The following is a 19,896-nucleotide window of genomic DNA, read 5'->3' as shown; positions in this document are numbered from 1 at the left end:
ACTCTCAGAGGTCAGAGATCAGTATAAGTACAATGTGTGTTATGTGACGGGATATGTTACCCATTCAGTAATCATGGCAAGTAAAAAAGCAGGCAGACAGGAGATGACTTTATAATTCCAAATCAAAGCATCACAACAACAGAGTTCTTAGAAGGAAGAAGAAAACAGTGAACATTTTCCTAACCAAAAAAAAAAAAAGGATGAGGCTAATGCAGATGGATGGATGACTGTCTTTGCAACAGCTCAAGTTACATTCTATTGTATATAACATAGAAAGGGAAGTTGTCAGTTTGTATTGTATCTTTATGATTACTTAACAGAAAAGACACTACCAGAAAAAAAATCTGTTCCTCTTCGAATTCTTCCCCTCACAATGGCCATCTCCACCCTAAAATCAGAAACCAAGCTAGTAAGAATCAAAGAAAAGAATGTAAATATATGCTGCCAAAACCTTGACTATATTAATGTTAAATTATATGTAAAGAACTAATGATAAATATACGGGTCAAGTCAAAAGATATGCTTCCTTGCTTTATCCAGTTATCATCTTTTTAAACAATTTCTCAATTTGTTTAAATGCTGTTTTGGAGTGTTCAGAGGACCCAAACCCATGTTTCATGCTTTAAAAGTATACTTGTTTGCCCAGAAATGTTTGGTGCTCCAGGACCAAATATATCGGTTTATGATATATTTAGAAACTTCCTTCTATAATTATAAAACTCTAGACCAAAGCTAAGATTGACCACTAATCAAACATGCCTGAAATAACAGATGATCAAATAAAATTATATGACTTAATGTAAACTGCAATTTTATTGGAATATACAATTCAGGCAATTTTTATAAATTAATGTTCAAGTTAAGAAAACAATTCAAATATTATAAATTTAAAACAAGTTTAGGTGAATATACACATAACTATACAGGATTTTTGATTTATCTGTATGATCATCTAGTCAACATTTTTGTGTATGTAACATTAACAAAAAGCATTCTCTTTAAACCATATAGTAATTCTGAGATTCCCTGAATTTTCAGCTGCTGCATTTTCTACTCTACATCTGGCAGGCTCTTCTTCCTTTCAGTCTGTGCATTTCCTGTATTCTAAAAGTAAATAGAAACAGGACCTTAAATGAGGAAACAGTGAGTCTATGGCTAAGGATATGCAGGTAGAGATAGAATACCTGTACTTTGCATCTGGGGTTTGTTTCATAAGGTACAAGGAGGCTAACAAAGTATTCCTCAATATCACCATCAAGCAGAACTAAAGGTGGCCTTTATGTGGACTCTTTTCTCTTGGTCAAGTTACTCGTTCACAGTAATTTAGGGTTTTCTCCCAAGTCATAGAGCCTCTTCAAGGGATGCATGCACTATTTCAATATGCCAGAAAGAGTTTAATGTATATCTAGGAAATGCTTGGATCTGATTACATAATTAAAAAACAAGTCAATGGCATAGCTAAGACTAGAATCTGTGATTTGCTATTCCTGTTCTTATGGTTTTGTTTTGTTTTTTGTTGTTGTTGTTGTTGTTGGGTATTTGGCCTTGCTAGGGATCTAATCCAGAGCTTCATGCATGCTAGGCAAGTGCTATACTCCTAGCCTCCTATCGTTTGTTGTTAAAAATATATTATATCATATTCTCTTGGATTCTAAAACTATGGACTCAAAATGTCCTTTTTTTTTTTTAATATGGAATACGTCATGAATTTGCGGTCATCCTTGTGCAGGGGCCAACTAATCTTCACTGTATGGTTCCAAATTTAGTACATGTGCTGCAAAAGCAAATGCAGAAATTTTCTTAATTCTTACATTAATTTGTTAAAAGCATTTGAACTGTGGGCCGGGGTTGTGGCTCAGTGGTAGAGTGCTTGCCTGGCACTGGGTTTGATTCTCAGCACCACAAAAATAAATAAAATAAAGGTATTGTGTCTATCTATAACTAAAAGTTTAATATTCAATGTGTACAAATAAACAAAATAAAGTTATTGTGTTCATCTATAACTATATTTTTTAAAGCGCTTTTGAACTAGCCTTATATGCCATTTCAGTCAACTGTCAGAACTACTTTTGAATAGACAGTACAAATAAACTATAACAACTGAATTCTGGTTATTTCTAATAACAACAACTTGTTTCAAGGTCACTCTTTTTAAAAGGTCATCCTTTCAAGAGTTCTATACCATATAAGCAAGAAAGGGTTTTCCTGTTTATTTACTATCCTAAAATTGACAGAACTGCCTTAAGAATTCCTTTTTTCTTGCATTAGAATGTAGTTTTTGTTCCTGGGGCCTTTCATGGAACAGCAGGATAAAAACCTGTGTTACATACACTACTAGTCTACACAATTTCAAGAGCCCATCTCACCCAATCATTCAAAATATGTATAAATGGTGTGCTGTGCAACATGCTGTCACATGAGTAAGTAACCAAAAGTATAAGTTTAAAATCACCTTGTTACTTTTGTAATGAACTAACAGATGACCATTAGTGGTTTTCTTGTTTTATTTTGCCTCTTTTCTGCAAAGTGGATTATGGAATTCTTAACAAGTCTGAGGTCAAGACTAAGGCATAGCCCTAACTGCCCCAGTGAGCATACATCTAATAGTGTCTAATAACCTTCTTCTTCACATGTTATGGAGAATGAGTAGCCCTAGTTAAAATGCCTTCCTTACATAGTTTCAGATATTTTTAATTTCTTCACATTTCCTTAATAAGTATATAAAATTTTATCATGAAAAAATGTAGTCAATTTCATTTTGTTAAAAAAAAATGGAGATAATAAAGTTGATAAATCATTTACAGACATGACCTCAGAAAGGCAGCATAGGAGGCCACCTATATTATTTACCTCACTAGGTTCTCAGTATAGTCTCTTTTTCTTTAAAGAGTACCTTTAAAGAATATTCATTTGGAGTTGAAGGCTTCAGAATTTCAAAATAAAATTCAAAAATCTCTGTGATGTAGGGGTTGGGGACATTTAAACAAATTACCTAATAGCTAGCTGAAAGTAAATATTTGTGAAAATAGGACAGCAGGTAGATAGCAGAGATGGGGAATAAATTGGAGAGAAAACCAAAAGAAGCTAAAGACAAATACATATGTGCTGGTGACCAGTATAACTAGATGTTTATACCAGTGTCATTTTCATTGGTATGGGTTAACTGCTTGATGTTTGACAACACACATAACACAGTTGCCATCTTCCCTAGATACTGTGTATTCTCATCATTCAAAATTCAAATGAGAAGGCTGTGGTTGTGGCTCAGTGGTAGAATGCTTGCCTAGCATGTGTGAGGCACTGGTTCAATCCTTAGCACCACATAAAAATAAACAAAATAAAAGGTATTGTGTCCATCTACAACTAAAAATTTTTTTAAAAAAATTCAAATGAGAGTTGATATGCCTGGCATGGTGCCTGCCTGTAGTCCTCAGCTCCTGGGGAAGCTGAAATGGGAAAATCTCTTGAGCCCAGGGGGTCTAGACCAGCCTGGGCAACATAGCAAGACTCCATCTCAAAAACAAACAAAACATAAAAAATGAGAACTGTTAATTTCTACTCCAAAAAAATAACTTTAAGAAACCTTTAGTGATTGGTTATTTAAGAAAGATATAGCTCTGTTTCTAGAGTTTGAAGATGACAGAATTCTGAATTTTTTTTTAATTGTAAACAAATGGGATACATGTTGTTTCTCTGTTTGTACATGGCGTAAAGGCATACCATTTGTATAATCATAAATTTACATAGGGTAATGTTGTTTGATTCATTCTGTTATTTTAGAATTCTGAATTTTTATGTAGTTTTCCAATAGTAACAACTAAATTGATACAGAATCAAGGACTTTAAACAACATTGCTTAGTAAAAGCTATAAGCAAAAAAGTTTTACCTCTTGTTTTTCTTGATTTTGACTCACATTAAATAAAGCTGGTATTTTAGATGAATCTGTTTTCTTTGAGTCCCTTTTCAGCACTTTTATCTGTTTAACTTTTGCAAAAATATATAAAACAATGAAAATTTGTTATTCCTACTTGGAAATTTTACTTTGCTTTTCAAGAATTTCAAGTGGAAATTCTGAGGTCCACTAAAGTTGGTTTCTCAGTTTATTACAAAGGAACTGAATAAATCATGAGTTGCAATAATAAAATATGATAAATTTTTTGTTTTATAATTCACAGTCTAGTATTAAAAAATATATTTTTATTCTAAGTATAACTAAGCAGATCAGATAATTCTTCATGAGCTCACAAGGACTACATTCTTGCTATTATATCACATTTTCACAAGGTGTCACTATTCTTCAAAAAAAAAATAACTTGGCAAAAAAAGTTTTATTTTAAGATAAATCTTAAATTTATAAATCAATCTACCAAATCCTTGGGTGCCTAACGCACATATAACATCCCTGGGCAAATAATTGTAGGCAGGTGATTTATTCCAGGTCATTTACTGAACCAAAATCACCTCCTTTGCATACTGTCCTAATATTTCAACATTGAGTGAATGAAAAATTTAACTTTTTCAGCTGTCTCAATACCTTAACCCATTGTGTCCCATTGTCCTATATAAAATTGAAAACTTGAGTTTTTAAATTATCTCCATTGTCTCATCCTTTATTTGAAATCTCAACAATGGAAAATGTTTTTCTCAGCAATTTACTATCTTATATCTAAATCATACTATAAAACACATAAAAATAAAATAAAAGTATTGTGTCCACCTACAACTAAAAAATAAATTTAAAAAAAATAAATCATACTATAACTTGTAAGTCATATTACAAAAAAAATGGTCCTGCACATGTTTTCATTTGAAGATTTATGCAGCTATGCAGCAAATGTGTACCTTCCATTCCTTTCATCTCCTTTGACTGTATTGTGAAAGGCAATTCAGGGAAATGGAATTCTTTCCTGTCAGATCTGGAAAAATTCAGCTTCCGTTTGTTCCCACTTGCCATTTGGTTGCTTGGACCTGTTCGCTCATCAAATACACCCTTCTCCATTTGGCTCTAAACAAACAAATAAGAGCTAGTTTAAAGAAATGTGTGTAACTATTTGTAGAATGAAAAGCCTAGAATTACTAACCATTTGGATGATGCAAAATAGAACAATTATTTTAAAATTAAGACGTAGAATACCATTAAACATATAAGCAGATTGAACTCCAATGTAAGTTTCAGAAAAAAAAACTTGTAGCATATTTAATGTTCTGGGAATAACAGTCTTGCTCCAGAGAACCAGAATCTTAACTTCTAATTTTTAGTACTATCTATTGCATTCTTTGGAAAAACTGCTTCACTTCACTTTCTATTTTATAAAATTACATACTTCGTGGACACTGGGAAAACTCAAAGGAAAAAAAACTGCTTATGCACTTGGCATTTGGAAAACATTTGTTTACCTAATTTTGATCATTTGATGAAAGATCATAAAAACTTTGTTAAGGCAATGTAATTGCATGGTATCCTACTTCACGAATGTACAGAAATGTACTTAGGTTACCTGCTATTAGATAGGTTTGTGTTGATTTCATTTCATTATTATAAATGACCCCATGCTTTAATTTTGAATAAACCACTTTCTTATGTAAATATTGGGGAGAGTGGATGAACTGCACTGATTATTTTTTTTTCTAGTGAAAGTAAGTTGTATATATTTGGAAGTTGTACTTAATCCATAGAGTAAAATATTAAAAACATTTTTTGGAAGTGAAAAACCAAAATTCTTTTGACTTTTAAAGGTGGAAATCTTAACTTATTCTACCTAAGTCACACATTAAATACAAAAATTAAAATATAGAAAATTACCTAAAATTGCAAAAGCAATAAGGAACAAACAATGGCTTATTTCCAACTCAAGAACATGAAAGATGAAAATGTAGTTAAGTGGCACAATGCATATTCAATGTGTACAAGGTCCTGGGTTTGATCCCCAGTGTCATTAAAAAAATAAGTAAATGAAAGAAACTAAAAGCATAGTTTTTAAAATGTTGGAACCCCAAAGACAGAGAAAAAGAAAAGGGGGTTAATGTTAAAAGAGGCCACATTTTAATGACTAACTTCTTATCTTACTTGAGTGGGACCTGTGTCCTCTTGCCTGCTATTAGACATAACTTGTCCAATAGATTGTGAAGAAGTGCGTCTCTTTTTTGCTCTTTCAGTTAACCTATTATTTAGGAATAAATGAGAAGTTATTAGAACTCCCCAGGAGTGCCTCTGTTTTAATTTCAAGATGAATAAGTTACACCATGGACATCTACTGTTAGAAAACTGAGGACCAAAAAGCAATTGTCAGTCTTTAAGTACCAAGAGCTCTAAAGAGAGAAGTGGTAATGGGACAAAAGACAACTAATGCATGGCCAATATCAGTGGTGATGAATATGTCATGGAGTTACTACTGCTGGCCTATTTGATCTCTTTGATCTGTTCTGAACTTGGATCTCATATGCGCTCTCTGTCCAAGACTGGCTTACAATCACAGTTACTGACACCATGGTTTTGGGCTCAAGAACAATTGGGCTATTGCAGTTGGTAGCCTACTGCACCTTTGGATGGTCATGTCCACTTGTCTATTTCTGCAGACCACTAATCCTCACAACCTGTAGCCCAAAACAGTCTGCCAGAATCTGCTTGGATTGCTGGTGGTGGTATGGTGTATGGTGTATAGTGGTACATGCCTGGCTGAGGCAGGAAGATGGAAGTGTGAGGGCAACTTCAGTAACTTACAGAGACTCTTAGCAACTTACAGGACCCTATTTCAAAATAGGGACTAGGGATGTAGCTCAGTGGTAAAGTAACCCACGTTCAATCCCCAAAAAAGAATCTGCTTGAACTAATGAATGAAGCTAATCTCCCTTCTTACCTAGAATTGCAGTAGTCTCTATAATTTATAAATAGTCCTAATGATTTGCTAGACAGATCCTCACCATTCATCACACTGTCCACAATTAATCACTCAAGATACCAGTCTCTCAATCTACATCAGAGGGTATATCTAAAACTGGCCCAATATGTTGTTTTCCTCCTAAAAGATTTGACCTTAAAATGCCATTTGACTGACAAAGATTATTTTTTACTATCCTTTCTCTGTTTAGAGAATTTGTTACATAGAAATAAAGCTTACTTTGTGGTACCACCTGCTATGGTTTAGATATGGTTTGTCCCCCAAAGTCCATGTGCTGGAAGCTCGGTCCCAATGGGATGTTGCTGAGAGGTGATGAAAACTGTAAGAAGTGAGGCCTAGTAGGAGATGATTAGATCTTTAAGAAGGATTAATGCTTTTCTCCTGAAGTGGTGGTGTTTTTGCTCTTGAAGGAAATCCCAGAGAGGGTTGTTACAAGGGAGCCTAGAACTTCCCCTGAACCCCTGTGGCTTCCTTGCTTGTACACATGCTCCTTCCATATGTGGCCCATTTCCTCTCCACTTCTCTGCCATGTTGTGATGTGGTCAAGGGGACCTTGCTAGGACCCTTGAGAATAGCAAGTCAAATAAATCTTTTTTCTTTATGAAGTACCAGCCTCGGGTATTTTGTCATAGCAAAAGAAGATGGACTAAGACACCAAGGTACATGGATAACAAGTTCAGTCATATCATCTTTTTTTCTCTTAAAAATTTGGTTGTGGTTGTGGCTCATTGGTAGAGTACTTGCCTAGCACACATGAGGCACTGTGTTCAATCCTCAGTACCACATAAAAATAAATAAATAAATAAATGAATAAAATAAGGGTTTTGCGTTCATCTATAACTAAAAATATTTTTATAAAAACAGAAGACATTTTTCTAAGGGTCTTTAAAAACAAACAAGTTTTTTTCCAAAAGATATTAGTGAAAAAAATAAACATCTATATAGTCAAGGAAAATTAATTCATTCTATAGCATTCGTAAGAATTACTCAGCAAATGATCTATTATACAATTATAATTTCAATAGATATTTTTTCACATTCAGCTTACATACAGAAACTATGAAAATGATCTCTTGAAATACCATTATACAAGAACCTTACTTAGGTCTCTTCTCTGTTACAGCTCACCTTTGATTGGGGTGTGACAGATTTGAATTGAGATTTGCTGCCATCAAATTAGTGCTACTTAGATTGATGGGTGGCATTATCATACAACCTCCAGCATGTGGATCTTCTTTTATACCACTAGCATTAGTGCTGGGATTGACAGGGTTTGATGGTTCATTAGTTACAGGTTTTGTATCTTGAAACACAGTGTTAACATTTTCAGTTACATCCTGTTGACCATGTCCACCTTCACACTCCATATTTTTCAGTTCTGCAATATCTCCTTTTCCTCCTTTAACTTTAATAACTCTGACTTTGATTTCCTTGGACTTTTTCTCTTTTTCTATTTCCTGGAATAGATACATCCAAAATCTGAGTCATGAGAATAGGTGTTTTCTTCATTAGAGTGCTAACTATAATACAGTTATGTTGGCTGAAATGAAAAAGCAAAGTTCTTACCTTTCCCAAAACTGAAGTACTTAGGAATGTATTGCTATTAATTGTTTTTCTTCCATCTTTCATAAGTTCGTTTTCTGTAGAATTCTCTTTTGGCTTTATGAATGAATTGACTTTTGCTTCCTGTAATAATTTAGCCCTCAGCTCTGGCAAGAATCTGATAAAACAAGCAATATGGACAATAATCTTTTTAAAATTTATGTAGATATTTTATCTTTAAAGAATCATTTAGCCAATTATTTCACATTTCAACTATTGTATAAACAATACTACATGATTAAAATGCATGCCAAGAGCTGGACCTGCTGGTGTACACCTGTAACCCCAGTGGCTCAGGAGGCTAAGGCAGGAAGATCATGTGTTCAAAGTCAGTCTCAGCAACTTAGCAAGGCCCTGAGCAACTTAACAAGACCCTGTCTCTAAATAAAATATATATATTTTTTAAAAAGGCTAAGGATGTAGCTTAGTGGTTGAGTGCCCCTGGGTTCAATCCCTGGTACCAAAAACAAAAAATGCATGCCAAGAGATGACTCAATATTCACCTATGAAAAACTCCTCCCTGGGAGATGGGAATGTGGCTTAGTGGTAGGACACTTACCTAGCATGTGTGAAGCCCTGGGTTCAATCCCAAACTAACACAAAGAAGTAAAAATTTAAAATTTGCTAGTCAGGCATAGTAGAACATGCCTGTAATCTCAGCTACTCCAGAGGCTGAGGCAGGAAGATCACAAATTCGAGGTCAGCCTGAGTAACATAATGAGACCATGTCTCAAAAAAATAGAAAGGGGGTGGGGTGGTGGGGATGAGAAGGATGGTAGAATGAGACAGACATTATTACCCTATATACATGTATGAAAAAAAATTTTAAATAAAAAATAAAATAAAATAAAAATTTTAAAAAAGGGCTGGGGATGTAACTCAGTGAAAGAGTATCCCTGCCTGGTTCAATCCCCAGTACCAAATACATATATATGCATTTGCATTATATATGCACATATATAATTTCTTTGCTATGGGAATCTACCAAGTAAAACTTTTACAAAACAAACAGGTGACTTAGATTCCTTTTGTAATGCAAACTTTATTCAATAAACTTTTATTAATACACCTTCTTAAATTAATTTTTTATTTATTTAAAGCAAAGTTTTGACAAATATCTATTCTTTTCAAGGTTGATTCAGGCCACTTTGTGGTTTTTGTGGTTCTTTAAAGTAATAGGACTTAAAAGATGAACTATCAAGTTTCTGAAATATTACTCTGGAGAACCATATTCAGTACAAAATGTAGCATGATACATCAAAAATGAACGAAGGGGCTGAGGCTGCAGCTCAGTGGCAAAGCACTTGCCTAGCATAAGTGAGGCACTGGGTTCGATCCTTAGCATGGCATAAAAATAAACAAATTTATAAAAAGATATTCTCTCCATCTACAACTACAAAAAATTTTTTGAACGAAGGAAGATTGTTTTGGTTTTAGTTTGACCTTCTTTCTTTTAAGAAGTTGCTTTTTTTAGTGAAAAATCTATTTCTATGATTCAAAATTCCAAAATCTATACTTGAGAAGTATCTTTCCAATTCATCCTTGAATTGTACAGTTCCCTCCATGGAAGCCACTACAACCATCGATTTGGGAAAGTTTTGAAATACCAGTCCATAATGAATCCTTCCCTAGTCCAGTCCACTCTTGTCTGCTGTGCATTTACATGTCTAGTAACAGGTAGTGTGAAGAGATGCAAAAAATCTCCAGTGTGAGTAGTTTGGCTAAATTAGAAAATGTCACAATTCTGTTAAAACTACCTTGCACAGCCAGGCGTGGTGGCACACACCTGTAATCCCGGTGGCGTGGGAGGCTGAGGCAGGAGGATCATGAGTTCAAAGCCAGTCTCAGCAACTTAGTGAGACTAAGAAATTCAGTGAGACCCTGTCTCTAAAAAAAGTATAAAAAAGGCTGGGGATGTACTCAGTGGTTAAATACCCCTGGTTCAATCTCTGGTACTTAAAAAAAAAAAAAAAACACCTCTTGCACTGCAGGTCCACAAAGGAAAGAGGCATCTTATCAAAGAAAAAATCTTACCCAAACATTTTCTGAGAGTTCCATGATTTATATTCAAGGCACTCTCACCCTGTAATAGTAAAATCCTAATATCTAAACACCCAGAAGATATCAACATAATCTATATAGAGTTGATATAAAGCAACTTTATCATGTAATTATTGGTACTTTTATCAATGGCATGTTCATTAATATACTTTCTTATTTTTTAAAGAATTTTTTAGATGTTGATAGACCTTTATTTTATTCATTTATTTATATGTGGTGCTAGGCAAGCACTCTACCAGTTCCCTTATTTTTATTTTAGAGTAATATTTTTGAAATATTTGAAGTTCTAGTTACTCTCAAGGATTTTCTTTTCTTTGCCTTTTTTCTATTTAGTCTATCTCCAGTGGCAGTTCCCAGACTTTTCCATCCCTGACCTTAATTCCATCACATTTAAATTGCTGTATACCTTTCTGAATTCATGTCCACAGATCAACTGAAAGATTCTGCAATTAATAAGAAATTTTGCTTGTTTCTTTCAAAACTCAGATACAAAATAATGATTTTTAGAAATATGACTGATGAATGAATCTAAATTGTCCATATGAGACATAGAAGGTCTAATGAAGTATGGTCCCTGTCTTCAGGGAACTTCCAATTTAGTGGGTAGGATCAGAGAGCAGGCCCCACGACAGAGAATAAGGAAAGAAAAAAATAATTTGGGAAGTGCTAATTATAGTATATAGATGAAGGATGCTATTGAGAGAATAACAACTATTTTATGAATCAGAGGTCCAAGTGGGAGCTAAAATGTATTGATTGTTTAATGTTATTTCTGGCCTATGACGACACTGAATTGTAGAATGGAAAACAAGCACGCTGCCTAGGACATTGTAAAACTGTTATGAATGTCAGTTGTGATACTTTAAAAAAATTTTTGTTGTTGTTGTAGATGGGCAGAATGCCTTTATTTTATTTGTTTACTTTTATGTGATGCTAAGGATCAAACCCAGTGCCTCACACATGCCAGGCAAGAGCTCTGCCACTGAGCTACAGTCCCAGCCCTGCGATTATGTTTATTTAAATTTTCATCCATGACCCCTGTAAGTCTATCATATTTGTTAAATTAAGTATTTCTGTTATGTAACATTAACCTATATAATAATTCTCCTGATAGTAAAATTTCCTAATACAGAAAGATCAAAAAGACCCCATTCACTCAAATGCTTACTTTTCAATAAATCCATCTCTAGTAAAATACTCATGATTCAAAAGATCAGTAGAGGATATCCTCTCAGCAGGATCAATTTGTAAACAAGCCTAGAAAATAAAAAAGATTTTGATAATCAGTGAGTTCTAACAGGGCAAAAATTAAATGTATTTGACAAATGATTCTTATAAATAGTTAATTACCCAGAACTAAGAGAGTTCTAGAAAAGATGGAATTAAAATTCAGGAATTTCTTACAGGATGTTCTGATCATTTATTTCCCTAAGAAATTTGTACTTGCAAAGCATTATTACAGGTTAAATGTCCAATGATTCTAGCCAGAGCAAAGCTCAGTGTGTTTCTGTTATGATGAACAGAAATTATTTAACTCATTTTGGTCCTCTTATCAGCCCTGTGTGGTAGAAAGTTCATGGGTAATCATTTGCATTTGACAGATCTGGCAACATGATTAGTGATCTGCTAAACTGGATTTTTTTTTTTCTGTGTATATGATACTGGGGATCAAACCTAGGGACTCACACAAGCTAGGCAAGCCTTCTACCACTGAGCTATATCCCCAGCCCTAAAGTAATATTTAAAAATGGCATTATAATTTATGCAAATGACTCAGATATAAATTATTAATCTTAACATACATGAACTATATCTGCCAGCAATCCATTAAGCTTTGGATATTTTTTCCTTGCGTTTTTGGGGTGTTGAACTTGAGGAAGGACTACCCCAGCAAAAATAGGACTCTTAGAAAAGATATTCTGCAAGTGAGGTGTCAAACTGCCTGAAAAGAGAAATACATACTTATAAGAAAACATAGAAATTACTCAACAACCAAAATAATCAAATTGCCATGCGATCTGCATTAAATTATTAAAAACCAAGACAAGAAAAAGTAACAAGTTTTTAAAATTTTTCAGAGTTGAACAAGAAACTATCTGAATGCCATAAAAAATTGAGGTTTCCCCAGTAAACTGTTAACAACCCACAGGTAGCATAACATGTAGCATCTGGTTTGTTTTCTTTTCTCAAATATAAGATATGTACTATTACCCCAAAAAGCTTTCAAACTTTTACACATTTCCTTATTGGTATCTAAATGATTGAATTATGTTCATCAGCAAAACAGACTGCAGCCTTACTCAAAACAAATAAAACATTAAAATTATTTTAAAATCAAAATATTACATTAGATGAAACAAGCCCAGAGACTAGTAGTAGAATGGAAAGAACTATAAATAGAAGTGGAGAGAACTAAGTCTAGCACCAGTTTTGCTATAAGTAGTTCTGTGAGTAAATCTCTTTGTTTTTTATGGCTCAGTTTAATCTGTAAAATGATGGGATTAATCTAATTTTCTCTAAGATTCCTTCTAACATTAATCTCCTAAGCAGAACTTTAAAGAGGACACACAAAAAAAAAGCTGATGTTTTAAGGCTCTGAATTGTATATTAAATCAATATTTATCCAGATTTCATTGTTTTTATAATTGTTCCCAGTTCCTTCCTCATAATCCTGTAATTATGTTTATGTATATTTTCCCTCCCACACAAAGGGCTCCTTGAGCTCCTCATTCAGAAACATTAAAAACAAATAGATGAAATGCCACACACAAGGCTAACCACCAAAATGTTTAAAGCAGATCATCAAATAATTAAACTCGCATCAAATATATTTCTTTAATTTTTGTTTTGTTTGTCTTCAAATACATTCTTTTTGTGTATGTGGTACTAGGGATGGAAGAATCCAGGGCCTCATGCATGACAGACAAATGCTCTGACACTAGGCTATGCCACCAGCCCTCATCAAATATATTCTTTAAATTTTTTTTTTTAAATTTGTTGTACATGACAGTAGAATGCATTTATACATTTTGATAGATCATACATAAACAGAGTGTAATCTCTCATTTTTCTGATTATACATATTGTAGGATCACATCAGTCATGCATTCTTGAGTAAGTTATTTCAACTACCTTGGGATTTTGTTGTTTTGTTTTGTTTTTGTTAGAGAGGATGGTTTCTAAGTAAATAATTGGTTTTTCTATTTCCAAATGCATTTAAAAAAAAACTGACATAATTCTATTGTTCAAAAATTCTTGTTTTAAAAATGCAAATATTTGTAGAAGCCAAAATTTAAAACAACTTCTCGACTACTTGAAATACATTCCTATTGTACTATTTTTCTTAGTGCCAACCATCAACATATGGCTTAGCTATTTGCATTCTGGAAAAGAAAATATTATTTGTAAAAACAGAGAATTTTCTGTCTTCTTTATCAGCCCAAGGCATCCATCTGCCATCATCTATCCAAACAATATGTTTCCCTGTTCTTATGCAGAAAAACTAAATTTGAAAATCAAACAGAATTTATCTGGTACTATTTATTTTAGGCATGTAATATAATATTTCAATAATACCTACCTACTTTTAAAACAATTTTATGAAGTAAATCTAAGTCAGAACTGCTAGGAAGATAGGGATTTCCAGTGGCCATCTCAATGATCATACAGCCCAAAGCCCAGATATCCACAGGCCTGAAACAAACCCGAGTAAATTACTTTTTCATCAAGAAATATGTAAGATTTCTATTTAAAAAATACTTTAAAATAAGATCAAGGCCAAAGAAATAAGAATGTTCAGTGGTATCATTAAAATTTTCACTGTAGCATCATATGCCAACTTTAGTATATACATGAAATATTATGACATTTTATTAGTAACACTAAGTAACTTGTAATTAAGTTGCACAAGAAGCCCTGAAGCAATCCAGATAAAAAGAAACTAATTCTAAAATTGTTTCAGATACTTAAGTAAGTATATTATCATAAGTGGTTTATGAATTAGAATTAAGTACTAAAGTCTCATATTTTAAAAGTAAAAATTAAAAGTCTCAAATATTTTTTACCCTTACATTTTATTTATTTATCTTAGTCCACTGTGAGTCAGTCATAATACAAATTTATTTCCACATGATGCTTTTTAAAAGATTGTTCCTATTTGTAATAAGATAGGATAGGATTTGTAAATATATAAAAAGTCACTCAATCTCACATTTAGAAGAAATATGAGATCTATTTTTCATTGATCCAAATGATAAGGATTGTAATAACTAATATGTATTATATTGGTGAACCTATGGGAAATGAATATTTCCTTGAACTATCCCAGGAGTGAAAATTTATACAACTTCTTTGGAAATAAATTAACAAAAGATAACAAATTTTAAATTGTATATACTTTTGATTACATGACTTTATTTTGAGACATTTATTCTAAGATAAATCAGGGTAAATTACATGAAAATTTCACTGCAGCATTATTTGTAGTAGAAGAAAATGGAAATGGCCTAAATATTCATCAGCGAGGGGATGACTAAGTAAATTTTGCACAATCACATAATGAAATAATATTCCTCTCTTAAAAATGATTAGGTTGCCAGGCGAGGAGGCACACGACTGTAATTCCAGCGGCTTGGGAGGCTGAGGCAGGAGGATCTCAAGTTCAAAGTCAGCCTCAGAAATTCAGGGAAGCCCTAAGCACTCAGCGGGACCCTGTCTCTAAATAAAATACAAAATAGGTCTGGGGGTATGGCTCAGTGGTAGAGTGCCCCTGAGTTCAATCCCAGGTGCCAAAAAAAAAAAAAAATGATGAGGTAGGTCTATCCATACATGCTGAAATGGAATTATCTCCAAATTAAACTGGTAAATACAAAAAAAAACATGAAGGAAATCATGAAAGAAATCAAGAAGATCAAATAAATGAAGATATATTCCAGGTTCATGAATGGGCAGATAATCTTACCAACATTTTATTTATTCCAAATTTTATATAAAGATTCAATGCAACTCCAATAAAAATCCAGCAAATTAAAAAATGATAATTAAATCAGTACTGTGGTACAGAACTGTAATCCCAGCTACTTCAGAGGTTGAGGCAGGAGAATTGCAAGTTCAAGGCCAGCCTCAGTAATTTAGTGAGACTCTTAGCAACTTAGCGAGACCCCGTCTCAAAATAAAAAATAAAAATAGCCAGGGGTGTAGCTCCCTGGTAGAGCACTCCTAGATCAATTCTCAGTATCACACACAAACATACAAAGATAGTTAGTTTTGTGGGTCTGGGGTTGTAGCTCAGTGGTAGAGCACTTGCCTGGTATGTGTGAGGCACTGGGGTTGATTCTTAGCACTGCATATAAATAAACAAAATAAAGTCCATCAACAACTAAAGAATATTTTTTTTAAATATAATTATGTGAGGTGATACATATGTTAACTAGCTAGATTTAGTCATTCCACAATGTATATATACTTGGAAACATCATATTATTGTCTATGATAAATACATATAATTTGATCTGTCAATTTAAGAAAATAATTTGTACATTTTAACAAATTAATTGTAAAGTTTGTATGAAAAGGCAATAGACCCACCAAAGTATTTTAATGCAATTTTGAGGAAAAAGAATAAAGTCAGAGCACTAACTCTGTAAGGCCACACTGAGCACAACAGTGTGTGGTAATGGTAAAAAAACAAAACAAAACAACAAAGACCAAGGTAATAGAATACTGAGCCTAGAAACAGACTCACACAACAGTGTAGTCAACTGGTTTTGTTTTTGTTTGTTTTTTGAGTTGCTGGGGATCAAACCCAGGGCCCTACTTATGCTAAGCACAAACTGTACCTAAGCTACACTCTCAGTCCCTCAACTGGTCTTTGACAAAAGAGCAAAGGCAGTTGAATAAAGGATAGTCTTTTGAACAAGTAGTGCAGGGACAGATATCTACATGCAAAGAAGAAAAGAATTTAGACACAGATCTTGGACTTTTCACAAAAATTAACTCAAAATGGATGATACACTTAAATGTGAAAGGCAAAACTGTAGAACCTCTAGATAAACACATAGAAAAAATCTAAATGGCCCTGGGTTTGGTGATGAGTTTTTAGATATAATACCAAAAGCATAGTCCACACAACAAAAAAACTGATAAATGAACTTCATTAAAATTAAAACTTCTGTTCTGTGAAAGACACTGTTCAGAGAACGAAAAGACAAGCCATAGACTGGGAGACAATATTCACAAAATTTCTATCTGATAAAGTATTTGTATACAAAATATACAAAAAAAAAAAAAACCTTAAAATTCAACAATAAGAAAATACACCAATTTTACAATGGGCAAAAAATATAAACACATACCTCATCAAAGAAGACATACAGATGACAAATAAGCATATTAAAAGATGCAGAACATTATATACCATCTAGGAACTGAAAATTAAAACAGTGGGGGCTGGGTTTTGTAGATCAGCAGTAGAGCACTTGCCTAGCACATGTGAGGAACTGGATTCAATCCTCAGCATCACATAAAATAAATAAATAAACTAAAGGTATCGTGTCCATCTACAACTAAAAAAAATTAAAACAACAGCTAGATACAGTGGTACACGCCTGTAATCCTAGTGATGCAAGAGGCTGAGGTAAGAGGATCACCAAGTTTAAGACCAGTCTGGGCAATTTAGTGAGATTCTATCTCAAAATAAAAAGTGAAAATGACTGGCAATGTGGTGTTAAGCACCTCTGGTTTCAATCCCCAGTACCAGAAAAAAAAAATTAAAACAACAATGAGATACCATTATATACCTATTAGAATGGCTAAAATCTAAAATACTGACACCACCAACTGCTGGTAAGGGTGTGGAGCAACACAAATTGATGGCAGAAATGCAAAATTATACAGCCACTTTGAAGGACAGTTTGGCAACTTCTTACAAAACTAAATATAGTCTTAGTACACGATCTAGCAATTGTACTCCTTGGCAATTAACCAGTGAGTAGAAAATTTATGGTCCCATAACAACCTGGACATGAATATTTATGGCAACTTGCTTCATAATTGCACAGACTTGGGAGGAATCAAAATGTCCTTCAATAAGAAAACAGATAAACTGTGGTACATGCATGCAATGAATATCATTTAGCAGCAAAAAAAAAAAAAAAGTGAACTATCAAGCCACCAAAAAAAAAAAAAAATGATAATCATACAACATTAAATACATGTTGCTAAGTCAATAAAACTAGTCTAAAAATTTATATCGTGTATAATTCCAATTATATAACATTCTGGAAAAGGCTAAAGTGTAGTGATGATAAAAAGACCAGGGGCTGGGGAGATAGCTCAGTCGGTAGAGTGCTTGCCTTGTAAGCACAAGGCCCTGGGTTTGATCCCCAGCACCCAAAAAAAAAGACCAGTGGATGTCAATTAAGGGAAAGGGAGAAAAGAATAAAAAGGTAGAGTACAAATGGGGTGTTGGGGTGCACACCTGTAATCCTAATGATTTGGAAGGCTGAGGCAGGAGAATCACAAATTTGAGGCCAGCCTAAACAATTTAGCTAAATCCTGTCTCAAAATAATAAAACATAATAAAAACTGGGTGTGATGGTGCAAGTCTGTGATCCCAGAGACTTGGAAGGCTGAGGCAGGAGGATAGAAAGTTCAAAGCCAGTCTCAGCAACTTAGTGAGGACCTAAGTAACTTAGTAAGACCCTATCTCAAAATTTTAAAATAATGAAAAGGGTTGGGTTCATTCCCCAGTACAAAAGTCCCTGGTACAAAAGGAAAAGAGAAAGAAAGAAAAGAAAAAGAAAGAATGAGAAAGACAGAAATGAAAATAAAACATAATATAAAGGGCTTAGGGGTGCAGTTCAGTGATAAAATGCCCATGAGTTTAATTCCAGTACCAAAAAAAAAAAAAGGTAAAGTACAGAAGATTTTTATTGACATGAAACTATTCTGTATGATACTGAAGTGATGGACACGTGACATTATACATTTATCAAAACTCAGAAAGTACAACACAGAAAGTTAAATCCTAATGTAAACAAATTATGGGATTTAGTTGAGAATAATGTATCAGTATTGGTCCATCAATTGTAACAAATATACCATACAATACAAGATGTTAATAATATGGAAATGTAGTCAGGTCCAGTGGAGCACACTTGCAATCCCAGCAACTCTGAAGGCTGAGGCTGGAGGATTACAAATTCAAGGACAGCTTCAGCAACTTAGAGAGACCCTGTCTCAAATAAAAAAAAATTTAAGGACTGGGAATGTAGTTCAGTGGTAAAACCCTCTGAGTTCAATCCCTAGTACCAACAGAACATAATAATAATAATAATAATAATAATAATAATAAGGAGGAGGAAGAGGAGGAAGAGGAAGAGGAAATGTAGGAGTGAGGTGTGCTCTAAGAAAAAAGGTCTATTAATTTAAATAAGACACACACACACACACACACATACACTCAAGACAGCATGCCCACTGGCATTTGAAGGGTCCCAAAGGAAACCTGAGAGGCCCTCTATTTCAGGGATTTTATTATGGGGTTCAGCTCCAGAAAGCTAGATCCAGTTTTGTGGTGGTTGTATACAAGGCTTCAGGTCCATGTTAAATGTTTGCTTTGTAGAAAATGTTTCTGGAATTGATCAGTTCTAGGCTCCAACTCATCAATGAAAGGTGGAAAGTATATGCTAGGGAACAAACAGACTCTGAAGATGATTAGACAAGGCAAAGCAAAATTGGTCATTGTGCTAGTCAGTTTTCTGTTGCTGTGACAAAATACCTGAGACAAACAACTTTTAAAAAAAAGGTTAAAGATTAATTTTGGTTCATGGTTTAGAGGTTTCATTCCAGGATTGCTTAGCCCAGTTGCTTTGGTTCTGTGGTAGTGCAGTATATCATGGTGGGGGAGCACATGTGGGAGATCTGCTCACCTCATGGCAGCCAAGTAGCAAAGAGAGAAGAGCAGGGCAAGGGTCCCCATATTCCCTTCAACAGCACACCCCCAATAATGTAATTTCCTTTGACTAGGCTTCACCTCGTAAAGGTTCCATGACCTCCAAATAGTGCTACAGATGAGCAAATAAACCTCAGCACTTGAGATTTTAGGGGACACTTCAAAGCTAAACTATAATAGTTATCCTTACCAACAACTTCCCAGCTTTGAGGATATCCAAAACAGTACTACACCATATTGGCCAAACTGGGGGTACATCAGTATGATGGCAATAATATTGAATTGGACACAAGCATGCAGAAAATACTATAGAATATGCACACTGGCTGAAATGGATCCAGGTGATTTTGATATCATGGAAAACATGCTGAAATAAAAGT

At 34.0% G+C, this 19,896-nt stretch overlaps 1 protein-coding gene and 1 pseudogene across 1 annotated transcript in view; both read right to left on the bottom strand.

Moving 5' to 3' along the window:
• Window positions 1-931: 931 nt before the first annotated feature.
• Cdkl3 (cyclin dependent kinase like 3) overlaps window positions 932-19,896 on the bottom strand; it is a 42,420-nt gene continuing 23,455 nt past the window's right edge. The window contains exons 5-13 of the mRNA XM_047557010.1: window positions 14,144-14,256; window positions 12,366-12,505; window positions 11,732-11,820; window positions 8,467-8,620; window positions 8,029-8,357; window positions 6,069-6,162; window positions 4,844-5,006; window positions 3,888-3,985; window positions 932-1,104 (exon numbers count right to left, since the gene is read on the bottom strand). Of these exons, the coding sequence (XP_047412966.1) occupies window positions 1,051-1,104; window positions 3,888-3,985; window positions 4,844-5,006; window positions 6,069-6,162; window positions 8,029-8,357; window positions 8,467-8,620; window positions 11,732-11,820; window positions 12,366-12,505; window positions 14,144-14,256 (1,234 nt within the window). The 3' untranslated portion in view covers window positions 932-1,050. The remainder of the gene's footprint in view (window positions 1,105-3,887; window positions 3,986-4,843; window positions 5,007-6,068; window positions 6,163-8,028; window positions 8,358-8,466; window positions 8,621-11,731; window positions 11,821-12,365; window positions 12,506-14,143; window positions 14,257-19,896) is intronic.
• LOC124987700 (uncharacterized) lies at window positions 1,686-1,786 on the bottom strand (annotated as a pseudogene).

The sequence above is a fragment of the Sciurus carolinensis genome, chromosome 6, assembly GCF_902686445.1.
Source record: "Sciurus carolinensis chromosome 6, mSciCar1.2, whole genome shotgun sequence".
In the NCBI taxonomy this organism is placed as follows: domain Eukaryota; kingdom Metazoa; phylum Chordata; class Mammalia; order Rodentia; family Sciuridae; genus Sciurus; species Sciurus carolinensis.
This window is presented reverse-complemented; position numbering and strand designations above follow the sequence as displayed.